At 43.4% G+C, this 14,680-nt stretch overlaps 1 protein-coding gene across 4 annotated transcripts in view; it reads right to left on the bottom strand.

Annotated features, from left to right (window-relative positions):
• Positions 1-2,992: 2,992 nt before the first annotated feature.
• Kiaa0040 (KIAA0040 ortholog) overlaps positions 2,993-14,680 on the bottom strand; it is a 34,873-nt gene continuing 23,185 nt past the window's right edge. For all 4 annotated transcript variants that reach the window (XM_090340381.1, XM_090340383.1, XM_090340382.1 and 1 more), the window contains exons 2-3: positions 6,953-7,010; positions 2,993-4,334 (exon numbers count right to left, since the gene is read on the bottom strand). In XM_090340381.1, coding sequence (XP_090196507.1) covers positions 3,920-4,225 — 306 coding nt within the window. In that variant the 5' untranslated portion in view covers positions 4,226-4,334; positions 6,953-7,010 and the 3' untranslated portion in view covers positions 2,993-3,919. The remainder of the gene's footprint in view (positions 4,335-6,952; positions 7,011-14,680) is intronic.

Raw genomic sequence — 14,680 nt, 5'->3', positions numbered from 1 at the left:
TTCTGGTGAGTGTGTGCTGGGTCTGGGAAGTGGGGATGATGACAGTTGGCTCTGGCTTTTCTCAGGTGTGCAGTACCTGCTCCCTTCCCAGGTGTTTTCTGGCCTATATCCTTCCCTGATAGAAAGTTCTGGAATATTCTAGAAGAATAGATGCCCATGTTTCCTGGTTGCCCTGAGTATATGAAAATAGGAAGCAAGTCCAGGATCAATCAGCACTATAGAAATAGCCTGCCTTAGGAGAAGAAAGGGCCAAAATGAGAACTGGTGCCATAGGCCTTCCCTTCTCATCCCTCATAAAATAGCCAGCATAGTGCCTGACGGCTTTCCTCAGAAGGCTGTAGACCTGGGCTGGCCAGAATGGGAGCCGGGAGCAACATGGGGCTGCTGAGCACTTGAAATAGGATGGGTGTAATTGTGAAATTATTTCATTTTAGTGAATTTGAGCAGCCACATGTGGCTAATAGTATTATCTTGGACTAGGTGGATAGAGAACCTTTCTGTCCTTTTGGAGCTGTAATCAGGAGAGATATCACGAGTTATCTCAATCATTTCATTTCTAAACCAAGGCAAAGCTGTATCTGACTTTACCAAAGATACACATTTATACATATGTACACACACACACACACACACACACACACACACACACACACACACACCTTAACTCTGGGATTCATATAGGTTCTCGGTGCCTTCTTTTCTAGCATCCTCTGACTCCAGAAGTCTGATTTTTCACAGGAATTTTTCTCTTCCCTGTTTTCCATAAGAAGACCTTCATTGGACTCATTGGAGAGATTACTGCAGTGGGTACCTCTAAGGATTTGGGGCTCTGAGGTTGCTTTGCCAGATGGGGTGAGAAAACCATATTCTTGACCCTGCAGTGACTGGGCAGGGTTAGGCCTTCTGTGTTTGGGAGGGATAGTTGCTGCAGCCCTCATTACCAAGTGGTGATTGAACGAGTCACATCGAATGTGACTCTAAGAACTGATTCCAGGAAAATCAGGGGGCCAGGCACAGCCTTTCATGTTCAAAATGTTTATTTAAATACATCGTTCTTGTATGTACGCTTTTGAATTTTACAGAAAAACAATGACAAATACCATACAACTTGGATCACATATATTATTCTTGAAAAAGTAACTGCTCTTTCTGTCTTTTGTTTCTCCTCCCATCAAATAAAAAAGGCAAATCCACTAAGCAATGTAGAAAACAGTTCCTCTGACTGTGTTTGAATCTGACTGAGGCTGACCAGAAATCTATGCTGGGGCAACCTCTTCTCTGAGCCTCTCTGTGCTAGGAGACCCCTTCTTTATGAATCTTCTGTAGGAGCAGACCCTGAGGTTTCCCCAGATGCCAGCGAAAGTCCTGGGACAGAAACTAGGAAAGAAAGAGAGAAAATAGAGAGGAAGAAAGGAATGGCACCAATAAGGGAGAGGATGGATTATGTACAGAATGTAAGAAGAAGATGGAATCAAGTGGTAGGGAAAGAAGGAGACACCTTTCTTAAAATCTCTAAATGTGCTCCCATTACTCAGCTATAGGGTGAGGGGACCATCCCAAGACCCTACCCCGTCATCGAGTTCCACAAAAGCTGCTCAGGAGGCTGGGCTGAAAAACCAAAGTCCCATTGCACCTAGACCTCCTGAATCCCAGGCTCTGAGAGCAACTGAAGAGCTTCTGGGGATTTTATACCTGGAGCTGGTGCAAGTCCATTCAATTAGAGGACAGTAGGAACGCTAGGCCTGAAGACAGAGGCCTTGTCATGAGGATGACAACTGATTGCTGTCTTAATGCAAGCCAGCAGTCAGTTGCCATGGAAACCATGTCACTTGAATGGTCCCTGATCTGGAGGATCCACCCTTTCAGATGGTAATTGATGTTCTATCCTGTCCTCAGCCTCTACATCTTTCCACAGCTATCCATTCTGGGGTGGGGTGGGGAGAAACTCAGAGTTGCAGATAGGAAGGGAAAGCCATCCTGGCGAGAAATCCTATGGTGCAGGGAGATGGCTGCTCATCCTGTATCATGCAAGGGACAGCCAGATGCTCCACAAGAAGCACAGCAGCATCAATGCTTCTTTCTCTGGTGAAGGGGTTCATGGGAAGAGGGCCTGAGTACCAAGTGTTTAGGGCTATGTAGGGTGAGAATGTGGCTGGTTCTAAAATACATGTTGGCCTAAATTATGACTCTTATGGTGTCTGTTAGACCTTGGTACAAAAGTCATCACTAAATACTGCCCACTTCCCAAGGCCTAGAGAATCAGATGGCTGCCTGATTGGCAAGAAAAGTACATCTTATCATGAATTTAAGATTTTTGCTACTGTAAAATAGCCTAGTTTTAGCCATGTTATTAATTAATGATTTGTCTAGAGCAGCTTCCATGGGGAAATGTTTCAAGAGAGTACCCCAGTTGATCTGAAAGCAAACTGTTAGAAACAACTCACTTTGAAGGTGGGAATTATCTACCTTTATAACATGGTCACACTATGATCAAAACATTTGACAGTTCATTATGTCAGAGGACTGTGGCCATCCTCTGCCTGGTGTGGAAAAGCTCTCCTCAGCTCAGTGCATACCTGTTTACATGGCCTCACGCACGTCAGGGAACAGGTATCAACTTGACCCTGGTCTTAATAACTAGCTTCATTCGTCACAGCAATTGGTGGGAGTCTCTTTGAAGAGAAAGGTCACTTGGGAACCGGTGAGGTATGACACATTTACCCTTAATGTTATCCTATTTCCAATAGCAACCACAGTTATAAGTACCTACTGTGCATGACACTTGCCTGAGCTTTAAAATAGCAGTAAACTTTTTTTAAAAAATATCTTTCTCCTTCTACTTAAACTATTCCTTTTGCAGCCCACCTGCAACGTACCATGCACCACTGCCACCTTATGAGAGATATTCTCCCTGTGTCTTCTTTGAGACTGCCCTGCCGATTATCTTAATTCCTGCTTTCCTGAAAAGCCTTTGATCAGGAGTAGCCTCTCCTTGCCCTTTCTGTGTCTACACTGACGAGGTATGCCACTTTACCCCACTGGAATGGATGGATGGGTTTCCATAGATATATTTTTTAACAGTCACTGTTGATTGTTCATGCCTGGAAAAGGATATCTTGTTGAGTGGTTAGGAGATAGCATCCCAGAAAGATCTCAGATCCCATTAAACACCTGTCAGTGGTAATGAGAACCCTGTCAGGAGATGCAGGCAAAGAACTGTCAGTGAATTTCCATCTATCTTATTTTAAACTTCCAGAAACAGGTAAGAGGTCAGAAACACAGGAATTTGGTGGGTTCGTATCAGTATGTGCCAGAGTAGGACTCTATGGATCTGTGGAATGTCTAAATGTATTTCCAGTAAAAGGTTATGTAGGTAGGTATAGGATCAGAAAAGCGCACATGTGCAACTGGAGTGGCATTTAATATAGATTGTGCCTAGGGGCCTGGCCTGGCTGCAGAATTGTGTTTCTGTGTCTCGATCTAGTGGCCAGGCCTTCTCATTTGTGCATGTGTGTTCAACATAGTGCTTTGCTTAAAGTATGTATTCGATGGCCACTGGATGAATCTGACATGTGCCTGTTGTGTGAATTTACAAATATGTGATGGCTAGGTGTATATACTTGGCAGTCATATAAGTTGCATAGGTCTGTGTTCTTTGTGCTTTTGTGCATGGAGTAGGCAAGAGAAAAGTGCAACACATGCCTGGATTTTAGCAGAGCATTGCTATTGGATGTGTAGCTGCCAAGACAGTGCAAGAATTGATCATGGGCTTCTCTCCATTTGAACCCTCAAGTCTGAGCTTTGTTCTTTGGGTGAGTAGTCAGTGGTGGGAGTATGTCCCTTCTGGGGTTTCTTCTCCCTAGTCTCTGTGTGGTTGGAAGGAAGCTCTGCCCTCAGAGGGAGGACTCTTCCCCCTTCATTAGACAGGCAGGGATGGCCTCTTCTCCATCTGAAGAAGCTTGGGCTGAGCAGAGATCCAGAGGTCTTCCTCATCTTTCTTCTTTTTCTTCTTCTTCTTCTTCCTCCTCTTGTTTGGCTCTAGCTGTTGACTGCTCTTGCCTGGCCGGCTCCAGCAACAGTGACAACAGATGAAGATTAGGGTGAGGATCACCAGGAGTGGCAGTGCCAGCAGCACAGCCAGGCAGATGGTGTTGAAGAGTCCCTCTTGGTGTTTGGTCAGGATGGTGTCCCAGATAGCACTGAAGAAGGAACTGATTTTCTTCATGGTGCTTGTGGGGCTAGAGGATTCTCAGCTCTTTAGCAAGTCCTATTGCCTTGGCTGCTTATAATGTCTTCCTCTTTCTGGGTTGAGTTTGGCATGCCACCGATAGCACCTGAAGAGATTAAAACAGACTTCTGAAGAGCATTGCAGAGGGACTAGTCTATAATTTTCATAACACCACACGTGTTATGCTTAGGGGAAGGGATGGAAGATTTCCACAGAGTTCACTGAAATCATATTCCAGTTCAATCAACAAAATAAATGATAAATGAACGCATTTAATCAACAAGCATTAACTAGTTCTCACTATGTACATACAAAATATTGGGTTTAGGGCATACGAATTAATATTCTTTCAGGCCTGGCACATAGTAGGTGATGATGAGTTGTTAGATAAATGAGTGCAGCATTCAGGTTAGGAATTGGTTTCCTATACCCTGTATCCCCAACCATGGTGCTTCTCAATTTTTTTTCCACTGAAGCTTACCAGATAGATTTGGACCACACATTCCCCAGGGAAGAGATATATGAACATAGTTTTTTCAAAGCTAACGAATGCGTAAGTTGAGGGCCAGGTGAAAGGTCTCTGTCTCACAGCCTATGGCAGGGGACTGAGCCTTCCTAGGTTAAAGTAAGGGATTGTCAGTTTTCATGATGTCTCACCCTCTTCGTTACTGTCCTACTGGCTTCCTTTCCTCTTCCACCTCTTCTCGCTTTGATCCCACTTCTGTGCCTAATTTACTCTGCTTTCTCCTTCTCTCTCCTCTGTTCTCCTTATCTTTAGCAAATATTCCCAGTTCTTTCCCTTTCATCTCAGGGAAAAGAACCTTGAAACTATGTGGAAACTGACATGCCTGGGAATCTGGTCTGAGCTTAGTGAGCTGCTGGGGATAGTCTGTTGTTCTGGTACTAAGTGGTTCTGTATCACCCCTTGGCCTCTCCACACGGATTCCTCCACCCAAACATTAAAGAGTCAATGCTTGGCAGGCTGAAGACTTTAGAGAGCACCCTGACCAACTCTCACTTAAAAATGATGAAGCTGAGGTCTAGAGAGTTTCAGTGAGCAACTAGATTTCTACGTAAAGGGTCCATCACTCTTCCAAAGACACTAGACAAGTGGAAGAACTAAGGGTGATAAGGATGCCGGTTTATATTGTTTTCTATTTGGTATTTTGAGAATCCTCTTCATATATTTGTCTTGTTTTTTCCTTCAAATGAGATCTCATGATATTATCCAGGGTGGGCTTGAACTCATGTTCCTCTAGCCTCAGCTTCCCAGGTATCTAGAGGAATTTCAGCCTTTCTAATAACACAACAGAATGGGGGCTAGGAGTTTGGCCTAGTGGTAAAAGTGCTTGTCTAGCATGCACAAAGACCTGGGTTCAATTCCTTGGTACCATATACATAGAAAAAGCTGGGTGGTACTGTGGCTCAAGTGATAAAGCTCCGGTCTTTATAAAGCCCAATGACTGTGCTCAAGCCCAGAGTTCAAGCCCCAGGACTGGCAAAAAAAAAAGCTCAAAACAAACAAACAACGACAACAACAACAAAAACCAGGATGGACAGAAACACTAGGCGACTCTGAGTCCAGAATTCATGTTGGTTCAGCCTTGATTGTACTTGAGCATAAAGGTGAGGCCCTTGGGATGCATGTTATGCATCTACCCCAGGGGTGGTCCTGGGAGATTTAAATCTTTGAATAATATGATATAGACATATCTTATCCATCTATCCAAGCCCTACTTGACCATCACTCTGATTGGCTGGCCTGTGACCCCACCTCCACTGGCATTTTTTTTATACATTGTACAAATGGACGTTGACTAATGTGCCCTTTGACCCATAGATGTTGAAATAATGTAAGAAGAAAGTTGTAATTTGAGCTAGCTTTCATTAAGTAGCTTTATGCCAGGCACGGTTCTAGGCACTTCAAACCTACGAACTCACTTATCGTGTATTGTGACACTATGCAGTGGGTATTGTTACCTTCCCCCCCCACCCCACAGCTAGAGTGCTGGAGGCACAGACTACATGAGTTTTGGCAGTCCTGGCTTGGCTCCTCCTGGGAAGTTTGGCTGCAGACTTTGCAGGGGTGAGCATTTTACAGGTTTGCTCCCCTTAGTCCTTAGTATGGAGTTAACCCATTTTTGGCAAGCAGCCCAGGGGTTGCTAAATATTACAATCCTTGGCTATTCCCCAGACTGACTTAAATATTTATCCCAGGCTATTGTAGAAAGGCCTGCAAAGAGATTTGTTCCCCATTGTTAGACACTTCCCAAATGGATAAAGAAGCAGAAAAGAAAATCCATGTCCTGCTTAAGTGCACGTTTATAGAAAGCATATGGCTGCTCCAACGGAAATTCAACATCCAACAAAGCAAAGTTCTTGACAGGGTTCTGCCCACACACCATGAAGCCTCTAGGCTCTTTGGAGAGCAAAGCAACCCTCAGTGGGCCTATAACCCCTTTGGAGATCCCCTCCTACTACTTGCCTTTCTTCTGGATTTTTCTTTTTCCTTTGCTATGACCTTTCTCTTAACCTCGGCCTTGTGGGGCTCAGTATTTGTGGACTTGTGTAGAATGGTTCTTTTTTTTCTGCTTTCTTGTGAGAAGACGTGGGCGATTTTCCCTGATTGGATCTCACACATAGTCTGCCTGGGACAACTGCTCCTTCCACTGTATTTCTGATTCACATTAGTGACACTACCACCACAATGAATCATAAACTTACCTTGTGTCAAGGTGAGGTTGGTCTCTGGGGGATGTGGAGGGGCGTCAGGGGACCACACCTAGAATCCGCCAGGGAGAGAAGAAAGGACATTGAGCTGTGGAGAATATTGGGCTGTTTTCATGAAGATCGAGACACTCGAGGAGGACTGTGAAAGTTAAGAAGGGTTTTGACATAAAAACAACATGTCCTTTTCTGTCCTGGCAAAGAAACTTCTGGAACATGAGCCTGGGACTCTTGATGGGCTAGGAGGAAAATGGAAAATAAGCTAGAGGGTGACTGGTGACCACAGTAGAGATGTGGTTCTTATTTACTTGGGAGTTTATAAGAAAGCATTGTGATTACTGTATTGTCTTTTAAGAAAGGATCACAAGATCTGAAAAAGCACTAGAAAAATGTTTTAGGTGAACTTTCAGACACTTCTTTAAAAACCATTTTATTACCTTACATTAGTGACACAGGGGAAAGGGATTCCATTGCATTTTACAAACATTTATTGGACACACCTACATGTGCCACACTCTGTGTGGGTTCAGCAGAGTGACCAAGTCACGGTCCCTGACATCAGGGAGCCTTGTATACCCCGAGGGAGTTATTATTGCTGAAGGATCAAGTCGTAAAAGACAAATATAGTAAGCAAATTCCACCTTAGATTGCTTAGTTGGTTGAAACAGAATCATGCATTTGAATTATGTGTTTATCTCCATGTTCCAGGCTCTCCTGCCCCTCCCACCTTTGTCTTAAACTCATCCATCCCGTGGCACCTAAAATAGCCTTTGAATAAATAGCTTTCTTTTCAAGCTAAGTCAATAACTCACTTCTGCATTCTAAAGGTGCTTATTAGAGTTGGCTCTCCACAAAGCCAAAGAGAGTATTCATTAACATTTCGGAACCCAGTCTGGGGAAAATGCGTTTGAAAGGTATTCTTTATATATATATTTTTAATCTAAGAATTCTTTCCTAGGCCCCACCCTCCAGGTGACTTGGTAAGCTTTGCAATCTATAATGTTTCATTAGTATTTATGAGCTTTGCATTATTAGCATTTCCAGGAAACAATCAAATCTCTCCTTGGTGGCATGAATTAAAAGTTAGTGCTTCCATGGGCCTTGGGTCCTCAAATATACTCTGGGAGCCCTTGTCCTTTTGTTGACTTTCAAGTGTCAGTGACACTGGTTGAAACTTAATTCATTATTCTTGTAAAACTAACAATAGGTGACAATCAACTTCCACTGCCTGACTGTGGTTGAGGGGATAAGTGAAGAGAAAAAGAGGGGGAAAGTTCTCTTCCATTCTCCATGGTATTTTGCTGGGAAAGTCACTCATTCATTGCTTTCCCCATAAGCTTCCCTCTGCCTGTGTGAGTTGCTGAAGCAGAACAGTGATGACAGAGCAGGAAGACCAGGCCTCGAGCCCTGGATCAACTTGTATGACCTTGGCAAGTTATTGAACTTTAGCTACAAAATGAAGCTTATAAGCTTTCCTTGTAATGATGTTGTGAGGATTAGAAAGGCTCCATATATTTCATGCATTTGTAAACTGTCACACACTACCCAAACAGAATCCATAACGCAATGAGTTATCTCCAAATAATGGCAGACAAATTCTAGCCTTGAACTTTGGTCTACCTACTTCTCACTTCCAATTTTATGTGTCATGGCCAAGGGACCACAGGCCTCTAACCAGGTCACTAGAAAAGGGCTTCATGACAAACACAAGAGTTTCAGGTCTGTGTTTGGATTTAGAGATTTTTTCCACTGCCCCTATCAATCTCATGGTATAGGTGGGTGGGGCTATCCTAAAATTGAAGCAGATAAGATTTCCCCTTGGAAATCTCATATACTCGCATTACATGTTCTGCTTTGCACACCCGATCTCTTGCACCTCCAGATCCCAGGCAATAGCCAGATGGACTACAGGCCAGGAAGAGTTACTCAGGAAATTAAAGTTACAAATTCCTGGGTTCTGACCCCAAGCCAGTGGATTTACGATAGGCATAGGGACTTGGGTTTGTAACAAACAGTTCGATGTTTCTGGATGACTTTCAGGTTCAAGAAATATTGTAAAAGCAAATGGAACACATGACTGTGAGCACAGGAGCCTTGGGTTGAATGAAGGACTGCATTATAGGCTGGGAAGGAGAGAGGTTTAACTTCACACACAGATTCACGATGGCCTGCTGTGGGGAGTCTCCTTTCACATTAGTTCTTTCCCTGTACAAGCAGACAACATGGACCAGCTGCTTTCTGAGCGGGCACAGTCACGATGCATTGTTGTAAACATTTGCTCAACACTCACAATATGTCTGGCCCTGTGTCTTCACCCTTCCCAGTCTAGTAAGGATGAGAAGTAAAAATAGCAATGCAGTGTTGTAGTCTAGTTCTGTGTAAGGAGCTTCAGGAGCAGAGTGGCAAAGAGGGAAACTCCTTCTGTCTGGATAGGATTGAGAGGAAGTGATGAAGAGGAAAGACAATCAAAATGTCTGTGTTTTCATTAAAAATGGTTTATGAGCATCTACTACTTGTTGGACACTGTCCTAGGAATTGACTAGGAAAAAGCAGATTGGACTCTTGTCCTGATAGTGCTCAAAGTTTAGTGTGGAAAGCAACATCCATCACTGAGCCATATGTATAGATATATAGAACACTTACGTAGGTGCTATTAATAAAATACCCATGATATCTTGAAAGAAGGTAACAGGTAACAGTGACCTGTCTGGAAGGTCAGGGAAGCTCTAAGTAGAGATGCCTGAGTTAAGATCCGAACGACAAAAGAGCAAAAACACTGTCAGAGGTCTAAAAAGTCTTGCAACAGAATATGAGCTTATTTTAAAGCATTTTCAAGTAAGGTGCTTTGCATGTTTCCCATGAATCCTCAGAAACCTTTTCAGATGAAGTGTTCCCACACGTACAGCAATGAGTTTAACTGCTAATGCACTATTAAATGTTCTCAAAAGTTTGGATATGAGAAAATAATACAGTTATTGGTGTTTTAATCAGATGAACCACTGGATCTATTGCATTTGTTGAAAAAGAACATAAAAGGACAGCGTGGCTGATCACAGCAGTGGGTAGGAAGGAGTGTGGGGTGACCTGGAGCACCCACCTGTACCCAGAGGACTTTGAAAACCTTGTTAAAGGCTGGAGTGCGCTGTAATTGCTGGGGATTAAGCAAGGAAGAGATATAGTCAGGGAACCTCAAGGAACACTGTACTGGAGTGAGAGAGGTTGGAGAGGTAAAAGGGGGAGATGAGTTCAGTTGCTTGGGGAAAACTATACTCAGGTGACACTGATGACAGGAGGGTTTGGTGAGATACGGGGAATGGGTAGAAAAACTCTCAGACAGAGGGCTCTATTATATAGATCTATAGAGATATATGATGTATACTATCTATACATAGTACATATAGATAATGTATCTATATATGTATATGATATATGATCTCTATATATACCATATATATATATTTTTTTTTGCCAGTCCTGGGCTTGAGCTCAGGGCCTGAGCACTGTCCTTGGACTTTCTCAAGGCTAGAGCTCTACCACTTGAGCCTCAGCACCACCTCCAGCTTTATTCTATGTATGTGGTTCCGAGGAATCAAACCAGAGTCTTCGTGCATGCTAGGCAAGCACTCTACCACTAGGCCAAACTCCCAACCCTATACCATATATTTTATAAGCATATTTTTTTTGTGTGGGCCATGGGGCTTGAACTCTGGGCCTGGGCGCTGTCCCTGAGCTCTTCAGCTCAAGACTACCACTCTACCATGGAGCCACAGCCCCACTTCCCATTTTTTTCTAGTGATTAATTGGAGATAAAAGTCTCATGGTCTTTAGTGCCCAGGCTGGCTTTGAACCACGATCCTCAGATCTCAGCCTCCTAAGTAGTTAGGATTATAGGCATGAGCCACCATGCCCAGCTAAGCATATTATATATAATAGATATCAATAGATATGTATAGATAGATTTAGAATATATCTATCTAGGTAGATCTCTATATATATCTATAGACATGATATATCTATAAATATGCTATAGCTATTTCTGTGTCTCCTCTCACTCCAGCTCCATCTATACCTAAAATGGATGGGCTCTCTCTCTCTCTCTTTCTCTCTCTCTCTCTCTCTCTCTATATATATATATAAGTATCATTTTTTCTCAAAATAACCCCATCAAATTGTCTCTCTCTCCATCTCTTTGACTCAAGCCATCTCCCCTGCTGTTTTATAACTTTATTCAACTCCAGGCTTCTCTACTCTGCCTATCTAAACCTTGCCTCAGCTCTCAAACTGTGTTTTCTTGCAAAAAATCCTATGGTTATGATAATATCACAGGCTTCTGTGTCTGATGGGCTCTGTCTAGGAGGGCAAAGGGCGGGACCTTCTTGGCAGCTATTAACTCTGCTGCTCTGTATATATATGTGTGTGTGTGTGTGTGTGTTTGTGTGTGTGTGTGTGTATTTGTGCTGTGTTTACTTTGCTAACATGATATGCTCAGATGCCCTCTAATCAGTGTAAGTACTGTATTGTACAAAAATTGTCAGATCATGGAAAATAATCTGCTTATAGGACATTATGTTTATTGCTTAAAGCCTGGCTCTTGGCATTCCAGAATAGGTATCTGGAGTTCCCCTAATTTAATTAATTGCTTCAAATAACTAGTCTTAATAAAGATTGGAGACTCCCATTTGGAATATGAAAATATGATATACAACTAGATATTGATTGTCAACAGAAAACAGTATTTCCTCTAAAAATCAATGATGTGATTATAGTTGCTATTTTGTGTAAAAGCACAAATAGATCATCAATAGAGAAATGGCTAAGATACCTATGGTTCTCTATTATAATGGACATTCTGGATTAGAAGATTGATGAGAACCTGGGGAGTTTTGCTGGAGGTCACTCAGCTGGAAGACAAGGCCAGAACCAAGGCCTTAAACTGTGCAGCAAATCTTCTTACCAGGATTCCCCTGTGAAACTTCTTAAAACTTAATATGTAGATAGTGCTTTGCAAGAAATAGTGCTTTGCAAGAGGCCCACAATTTCTTCTGGGCACGATCTTAGACAACCCTTCTCAGTCCTATTTCCTTGGGGCTACTAGATCAAGTGGGAGAGCTAGGTCTCTTTCAGCTTGCTCATCTGACTAGACCTGACAGATCTAGGGAAGGACTCCAAGAACTGGGAAGAGCCGAGATAAAGACAATCCCAAGTGCCATGTAGTGATGTGCTCTCTCCACCCCCTCCCCCAGCACAACCAACATTGAAATGAATGAGAAATAAGCCTTAGTCGGATGATGCCACTGAGATTTGGGGGCTTATGGTACTACCAGTTAGTCTAACCTGACCAATACCAGTGATCAAAGATGTGCATGTTGGCAATGATTGCAGTCAAGGAGGGGTGAGTTCAGCAAGTCCCTTTAGTGTGGCTTTGGCTCAAGAGTTGTTTTAACTCAGAGCTCTGGAGCTGTGGTTCTGGGATCCAATATTTTGAACTGAATGCTGGCTCTGCTACACACCCACTGTCAGGTTAATCACTTTTGTCTGGGGCTTAGTTTTCTCATTTTAAAATGGAATTGATGATAACACAGTGTTGTGAAAATTAAGTGAATCAGTAGGTAGGCTGCCTTAGTATCTAGCCTGGCAATTCCTGTGAGCTCTGATGATTTCCTCCAAACAAATACAGTGGCCCAAAAGGGATCCACTGACTCCTTAGCTAAGGATAATTTCTTTTTGTCTGTTGTGGGACTTGAACTCTGGGCCTGGGTGTTGTCCCTGAGCTCTTCATCCCTTGAGCCACAGTATCACTTCTGGATTTCTGGTGGTTAATTGGAGATAAAAGTCTCATGGACTTTAGTACCTGGGCTGGCTTTGAACCTCAATCCTCAGATCTCAGCCTCCCGATAAACTTGTGTGGAGCAACTTTTTCAAATTTAGCATAGTTCTGGAGTCATGGTTTCACTACGTAGATCTCCTTTAATAGGCATCTCTCCCCTTCTCCAGTTTTATTTCAGTAAGGAGGCCGTTTAAAAATTGTTCCATTTATCATTCTTTCTCAAAGTAGTGACTTCTGTAAGTAAAAGTAAATAGAGGCACCACACGGGCAGAAGTATAAGAGGTTAGACACATCTCTTCATCATCTTCTCCACAGACCTCATCTTATCATGTAGAATGCTGCACAAGATTCCTCTATCAGTTCTATAGCCCCCTGTCCTTGTGTCTTCTCTTCTTCCTCCTTTCCTTCTGCTAAGGTAGTCAGTGAGCATCTAGCTCATGTCAGCTCTCATCCTAGGCACTTCAGAAATAGTCATGCACATGACTGAAAGCTGCTTACTTTTTTTTTTTTTTGTCAGTCCTGGGCTTGAGCTCAGGGCCTGAGCATTGTCCTTAGACTTTCTCAAGGCTAGAGCTCTACCACTTGAGCCTCAGCACCACTTCTGGCTTTTTTTTTTCTTTTTTTTTCTATATGTGGTACCGAGGAATCGAACCCGGGTCTTCGTGGATGCTAGGCAAGCACTCTACCACTAGGCTAAACTCACAGGCCGAAAGCTGCTTACTGTCTATAGGGAGAAGACAGCAAACAAGCACACAAACACACGTGTGTCCTTACTGCTCTAAAGGAAATAATGAGAGTGGCCTGGGTGGGGGTGACTGAGGTGAGGTTTGAGGGACCATGGGATCCAGTGGTGCCAAGAGTGAAAAACAGGGCCCTCTGGTGGCAGAAACAGGAAGTGTGGAGGCTCTGTAGGGGGAAAGAAAAAGAAAGGAGGAGGCAGTGCAGCTGGACCAGGGCCAGCCTTGCAGGTGAAGGGGGGCTTAGTGCAGTGGGTGAGTTAGGGCCCTGTGGAATGAGGGTGGGAAGTGGAAAGGCAGAGAAAGAACCCTTGGATGTAGAGCTGCTCCCCTTTTCAAGGCATTGTCCAAGTCCGGATCTGTAGTCTTCCTTCCTTCAATTCATTTTTCTACGCCCTTGCTTAATCCTGTGTGTGTGTGTGTGTGTGTGTGTGTGTGTGTGTGTGTGTGTGTGTGATCACTTCCATGATAATCTAAGCTCCTTAGCAAAGAGGACAGGCACTTCTATCACCCCACACCCATTTACCCCCACCACCGCCATCCCTGTACTTCCCCAGGCCCCCTTAAACTTCCTGTTTGCTTTCACTGCCAGGCCCGAAAGTTCCATCTGCCTGGGCTGTGCCCTCGCCCTCCCCCTTCCACCCTTTCACCCAGAGGGAGGGGATCCCGAGTCACTCAGGCCTTCTTGTGAGGTCTTTGTAACTGTCAGCCTCCTGCATTCCCTCCCTAAACCAATTTCATTCTTTTCTGAGTGTCCATAGAGGCAATTAAGTACCAGAGCCCTGCTCTCATTATATTTATTTGTTTCTTTTGAAATATTAGTAGAATACAAAGAGTTATAAAGGGATATGTGTGTGTGTGTGTGTGTGTGTGTGTACATTCTCTATACTTGTTGACTTTAAAAAAAAATACTAACTACAGGTTTTGTGATGATTCTCATTCTCTGCGTGACCTGAAGGTCTAGCTTTGCACCTATCATATAATAAGTGCTGAATAATATTTAGCAAGTGAATACATTCTAACACTGAACAGACGACTGACCATATATATATCTTTGCCTCCCTCCTTTGCTAATTCCTTCTTCCTATTCCATCGGCTAGTCTCATACTCTTCTATCTCTCAAACACCTTCCATACCCAGCTACGTGTCCCTATTTCTGTG

This window comes from Megascapheus bottae, chromosome 10 (assembly GCF_031878675.1).
Source record: "Megascapheus bottae isolate mThoBot1 chromosome 10, mThoBot2.hap1, whole genome shotgun sequence".
Lineage (NCBI taxonomy): Eukaryota > Metazoa > Chordata > Mammalia > Rodentia > Geomyidae > Megascapheus > Megascapheus bottae.
This window is presented reverse-complemented; position numbering and strand designations above follow the sequence as displayed.